Source organism: Elaeis guineensis, chromosome 2 (genome assembly GCF_000442705.2).
Source record: "Elaeis guineensis isolate ETL-2024a chromosome 2, EG11, whole genome shotgun sequence".
Lineage (NCBI taxonomy): Eukaryota > Viridiplantae > Streptophyta > Magnoliopsida > Arecales > Arecaceae > Elaeis > Elaeis guineensis.
In genome coordinates, this window is record NC_025994.2 from 57,066,877 (window position 1) to 57,073,340 (window position 6,464).

The 6,464-nt window shown below is 37.9% G+C and overlaps 1 protein-coding gene across 1 annotated transcript; it reads left to right on the plus strand.

Moving 5' to 3' along the window:
* Positions 1–1,177: 1,177 nt before the first annotated feature.
* LOC105035086 (uncharacterized) lies at positions 1,178–2,391 on the plus strand. Its single transcript, XM_073251779.1, has one exon. It carries the CDS (start codon positions 1,549–1,551, stop codon positions 2,167–2,169), a length of 621 nt encoding a protein of 206 aa, XP_073107880.1. The 5' UTR covers positions 1,178–1,548; the 3' UTR covers positions 2,170–2,391.
* The last annotated feature ends 4,073 nt before the right edge of the window (positions 2,392–6,464 follow it).

A 6,464-nucleotide genomic window follows, 5' to 3' on the forward strand; every position in this document is an offset into this window, starting at 1 on the left:
AATTAATTTATAAAATTATGTATTAAATATCATTATAAATTAATTAGTTATTTATATAATTTTCATATAATTATTGATTATAAATATATAATAATAATAATATTTTTATCGAATGATAGTTTAGTAAAATGTTATACAAATATCATCCATCCTTCCTCTCATTCTTCCCATACCAAATAGAGAAAGGAATTATTTTCATCTATTTTTTTCATATTTTATCAAACATATAAGAGGATTGATGGATCTGTCACTTTTTTTTTCCATCCATCTTTTCTTCTCAATCTATCCTTCCTTCAATCTATTCTTCATACTAAACAGAAGATAAATTTCATTCCTTGTAAAGACATCTGTCCAAAATATATATCAAGTAGTAATAGAATATATATTAGTGAATATAATGTTCTAAAAACTATTCATTAAATCATTGTTAGGTATGTATTAAAGAAATTGAAATATGTATGAATTAGATCACTATTAGATTATTAGATGTCTATCGAAAAAATTTAAAATATACATCAAAAATTTATCAAATGTATATCATTTGATGAGTCGAAAATTTTATTTATTTTTTTGGTTCTTGAAAATTAAAGTAGGTATCAGAAACCCATCATAACATCTGGATAAGAACCGTGTGCTGGTGCATTTTGAAGTCAAAAACTGTTTTTTCGCCGGCATCGTCAAACAGGTCTTAAATGGTAAAAGAGGAAATGCCTTTCATGACAACCTTCGGTGCGGGCATCTTTTTGTTCCTCATGCACTAAAATAGGACCTTTACCAAAAAAATATAATAATTAAAAAAAGAGCAACATAACTTGACGCGTGTACGCACCCTCCGCATTAACCTGCCATGTAGAGCCGCTCGGTCACATCAGTTCTGACGCGTCAGCAGTTGTCTCCAGCTCATCCCTTCCCGCCCTCCGTCAACTCCCACCGTATCGCCTCCCTACTTCCTCCACTCCTTCCCCCGTTCCCCTATTCACGTAGAACAACATAAACACTTCTGTCCCGATGCACATTTCGCACCCTCCGTACACTCCGCGGCTACACGACACACGTGGTCCATTTAAAATCGACCACGATGGCGATAAAATAAGTATTATGTTATTCTTGCGGCATACTCTTATTAATCCGAGGCTTCGCGGCCATTATGTACACATGGACTCCATTCGGCCTAGACGCTCTTCCTCTCCCCCCCCCCCCCCCCCCCGCGGCGGATTCGAACGGTTTCAGAGGAGCGAAGCGGATCTTCCGGCGACGAAATCGGAATCGCATTTATCTGCCTGAACCGGGCCTTCGTATCGGATTTTAGCGCGTATCGGCCCGCCGGAGGTCCAGCTCTCTCCGATTCCTCCCAACCCCGTTCGTTTCCGACCACACGCCTCCCCGTGCCTCCGATTTCTTGACAGCGAAAGAAAACGATCACCGACCGATCGTCGTTCTTCTTGATTCCTATTCAATCAAACCAAACGCTGACGGTTAGCATCTCCGACGATGATGCCATGCCGTCGCCGGATTTGAGCCGCCAGGATCGGATCGGACGCGGGAAGGATGGAGAGGAAAAAGGCCCACCGCGCTCCGGCCCCGGTTCCGCCGGAGACTGGGGGCCGAGCGAAGACCGCTGCCGTCCCCGCGGCGGTAGCGCCGACACGCCGGCGGCCGGTAATCGTCGAGGAGCCGCCAAAGCCATCGGCAAGGCTGGCGGAGGTTGCCGGCGGGACGGCGGCGGAGTGTGCGGCGGTGTGCTGCTGCTGCCCCTGCGGCCTGGTGAACCTCCTGGTGCTGACGGTGGTCCGGCTGCCGGCGGGGCTCTGCCATAGGGCGCTGAAGGCGCGGGCGAAGCGGCGGGCCGCGAAGAAGAGGCGCAAGGCGGGGCTGCTCGGCCCGAATCCGGCCGGCGGCGGGGTGGAGGAGGAGGAGGAGGAGGAGGGGGTGGGGCTCCACGGGGCGGTGTTGGCTTTGGCGATGGCAAGGGAGGGGTGGCCGGCGAAGCCGCCACAGGAGGAAGTGATGGAGATGGAGAAGGAGATGTGGGCGAAGTTCTACAGCGCGGGGTTCTGGCGAAGCCCGTCCCAAAGAGAAGAGGAGGACGAACGGCGAGACCGTAACGGTAACGGCATCAGTGACGGTCAATCTCCGTCTTCCTTTCCCTGCTCTGATTCTCCGCGGTAAAAGTTAAAAGATTGTGTTTCTTCTCTGTACTTTTCCCTTGTTTTTATCTTCTCGGGACATTTTTTTACTGTTCGCTCGTGACTGCTGCATTTGGGGGAGAAAATTTTTTGATGGTGAACAGAAGATGATGATGATGACGACTTTTGATGTACAGAAAAAGGGAAGGTTTGGGATTTGTGTTTGTTGGTGTTAGAGTAAAGAATTTCTGAACCCTTTTTTTTATGTTTATGCTTTGCAAGTGTGAGTATATATATCTTAGGTTAAAAGATGGATGGGGTAATTACGTTAAGTCAGATTATGCTTGGATAATGATGATGTTTCGATTGGTGGACTCAAAACACTTGTTTTTTATTTTGTGTGGGTGAAGAATAAAATGGGGTCGCTCTATGAATTATTTTTGTTCAGTCAAAATTCTCTGATTTCCCTGGTAAGATTATTTTGCATGAAAGTCACCAGAATCTCTGTCAAACTCAGCTTTATTACTTGTGGTTGGCTTTGATTTTTGGACTGCTGTGGATTTAAAATGGTGTTCGCCTTGCACTCTCATGACTTTCTTGAGACTCACTAGGTGGTTGTCTTTGTTTCATACCATGTATCGGTTTCGGAGTTCTCTTATCCAGTCACTTTCAAGCAAAACCATCAAAAAAAAAAAAAAAAAAAAAAAAAAAACAAAAAACAAAATAGAATGTCATCATTGGCTCTTTGCTAGAAATATGGAAGCAAGTAATAAAAAGTCAATGGTTGTAGAGGTTGTGACATAAATGGGATAAACGGTTGAACAATATCTGGTTCTTAGATTTTGATGGTTGTAATATGGGAGGTTGTCAGGAAAGGCTATGGTTTCAACTGAGCTTTAGCATTTAGAAGGACTGGAGAATATGATTTTGAGATTAAGGGTTTCAGATATGATTTCATTTTTCAATAACACATAGATATATTTCTACCAAAAAAAATGACAGGTTGTTTGAGTTAGAAGATGTTTAGTCTATAAACATATGACTTTTTTTAGTTTTTATTTTTTTGACCGAATCAATTAAGCAGGGGACATTTTACGAATTTCTTCAAGAAAAGGTTGGAAAACAACATACAGAGATACGCTTGATTCGCAGCCGGCCAAGAAGCCTCCAGAAATCAGGGGAAAAACAAAAAGATTGGTTTTGGCTAGGGGTGGGGTTGAGTGTCTACATCAGTCGCAATCAGCAGCACGTTTCCTGAATTTATTTGGGCTGGACTTTTAGTGAAGTTTCTCGATAAACGGCATCCATGTGTTTCGCGTAGGGCGGTTGTTATGTGATATGAAATCATGGTTGGCGTACATCATTTCATCGGTCTGTGTCAGCCGAAGCCCATTTTGTATGTATGTATGTACACAAATATTTATACACCTTAACTATCTGACATGCAGATTGTACCCAAAAAAGAAACCATCTCACATGCAACGACTCGCGTTTCAGCTGACTTTTCCAACAATTTTCACCTGACTTTTCCATATAACAATAACACCACCCAATCATTGGCTGGTGGAGGCAAGTATCGACTCCACCTTCGCTTTGACGCCTTTCCAGGCAGCAAAGAAAACAAAAGCACGAAAGGTAGTGACTTCCAGGGCTCACTTTCTGCTACTGGTTGTGGAGGCTTGCTCGTCTTTTACCCCATAAAAGATGCCTGGGAGTACGCCTGATCAAAGGCCGGACTTGGGCGTAAAAACTATCAAAATTTATATAAGTCCGACTCTAAATCCGATTAAAAACGAATAGAATCTAGATCTGATGCCCGGCTCATAAGCAAATCTACCTGTGAGTGTAGGGTAGCATCAGCAGCTCCCATCGATTGTGATGTTTCCATGTACAGCAAAATTGGCTATGGTGGGTGTTGCTGCAAAAACCCAACCAGAGGGAGTTAAGCGAACTGGCAAATATCAACTAGCCAATCGAATTGTTACTTTCCTTAGAGAGAGTTCAATCTACAAACTCTAAGAAATTTTAATTTGAATGTGGAAGTCAACATTTTTTGAGCCATTGTTGTTCAAACCCAAATGAAAAAATATCTCTAAAGCCTACAATGATCTGCAACCATATCGAACGAATGATCTCTAAAATCTGCAACAACCTACAACCATAAGAGAACCAAGCAGGATGCTCCTTGCTGTCATCGAGCAGTGTCTTAGTTTCCTAATCCTAACTCCGAATATATCCGATGAAAAAGATCTCACAAGCTCTTAAATGAGTTTGGGGATCAAGTCTGTAGTAGTCCATTTATAACATGTCTTATCCATCAGAGACAGTATCTGAATTAGTTACAACGATTGCAAGATAAATTTTATTCGTAATGGTTATATTGAGCTAAACTTTATCAAACCATCAAATATATCCCTATCACTTTATCAAAGATTTATCTTTAGTTAGAGTTCAAATCAATTAAAATATATAAAATAAATCCCGATACGTGTTAATATGGGACACATCTGGATGTGTTTAACTAGATAAATTACAATATTCTCTAATTGGCATAACCTAACACAAGCATCTTCATTTTAATTATTTAAAGTATTTCAAAAATATTAATATAATCTTATCTGGATTTGATAATTGAAAGCTGATATGGTCACTTTTTAAAAAACTTAATTCTCCATAAGATATATATATATATATATATATATTATTATAAAATAATATATATAATTATAAATAATTATAATAATACATAACCTTCTATGTATCACAACACTAATAAACTTTATAACCAAATTCTTTATGTAAAATTTTACTTTATGAATAGATAAAATCTTATGCCTATTCTTTGATGATCTTTATATCATATGATAAGTAGCTGACCAGTATAAAATATACTAAACTTTATCATAAAATCTAATGTGATGACTTTATACATAGTATCCAATCATATTAATTATAAAATGAGCTAATAAGTCCCATATGATCTCTGAAAATTTCGAGAGTGAGTCCTTTAGTCACTAGATCTATAATTTTCAACTCTGTATTAATATGTTTCACAGACACAATATCCTTTATGTTCTCATGAAAAGCAAAGTATTTGATATCTATATACTTGCAAGTGCCTAAACTCTTCGTATTATTACAGAATCTTATTGTAGAATTATCACAGTATATCTTTATTAGTCTGCTAATAAAGTCAACAACTCTACATCTGTGATAAAATTTCATAATCATATAGCTTGTAAGGAAGTCTCATATAGGTTACATACTCTGCTTCTATATTGGATATAGTGAACAAGATTTTTATTTTATACTTATTCATAACATAGCACCTCTTATAAGTAGAAAGATATACCAATAATAGACTTTCTACTATTGGTACATCTAGTAAAGTCTGAATTCTAATAGTCTATTATTTTATGGTGATTAGACTATCTATATGTGAGTATATAAATTTTTATAACCTATAGTAACATATGATTTGTTTTACAACTTTTCTATGCTTCATTCTTGAATCTTTATGTCCAAGCATCGATGCAGCAAAAGCAATATTTGAACACATATAAATATGTGCATAGACCCAAAATCATATGCATAGGTTATGAAACTTATTTTTTCTATTTTTATCTTAATCTTTGGATATTGAAATTTATTAAATTTATCACCTTTTACAATATGAATACACACAAAGGAATATTTTTTCATCCCAAATTTAGTACTATGGAGATGTTGGTCCTTTAAGACAGTCCAAGTAGCCTAAAGATCTATCTCTGCAAATCTCAAAGTCGATGACATAAGCGGCTTCATCTATATCTTTCATCTTAAAAATTTGGGATAAAAACTATTTAGTTTCTTTAAGTAGACCAAAATTACTATTGGCAAGCAGAATATTATCCATATAATATCAAAATATGAACTCACTCCCACTGACCTTCGAATATATACATTAATCAATAATTTTTTTTTTGAAACCTAACAAACATGATTATCCTATTGAAATCGAGATACCATGGTGTGAAAGCCTGTTTAAGTTCATAACTAAATTTTTTAATCTGCAAACTACATGCTCTTATCCACTGACCACAAAAACCCTTGAGTTATTTCATGTAGTCTCCTTCCTCTAAATCACTATTGAGGAAGGCAATTATCATATCCATTCGTTGTAGCTCTAAGTCAAAAATAAACTACTAAGGTTATGACTATCCTAAAAAAGTTCTTTGAAGAAATAGGAAAATAGATCTCTTTAAAGTCAATACCCTCCTTTTGTGTAAACCTATTTTTCTCAAATCTGGTTTATATCATTCAACCTTATTATTAGGATTTCTTATGGTCTTATAGATC

What these genes read in the sequence shown, in the direction of transcription:
- LOC105035086 (XM_073251779.1), top strand. Translation starts at nt 1,549, where the DNA reads ATGGAGAGGAAAAAGGCCCACCGCGCTCCGGCCCCGGTTCCGCCGGAG.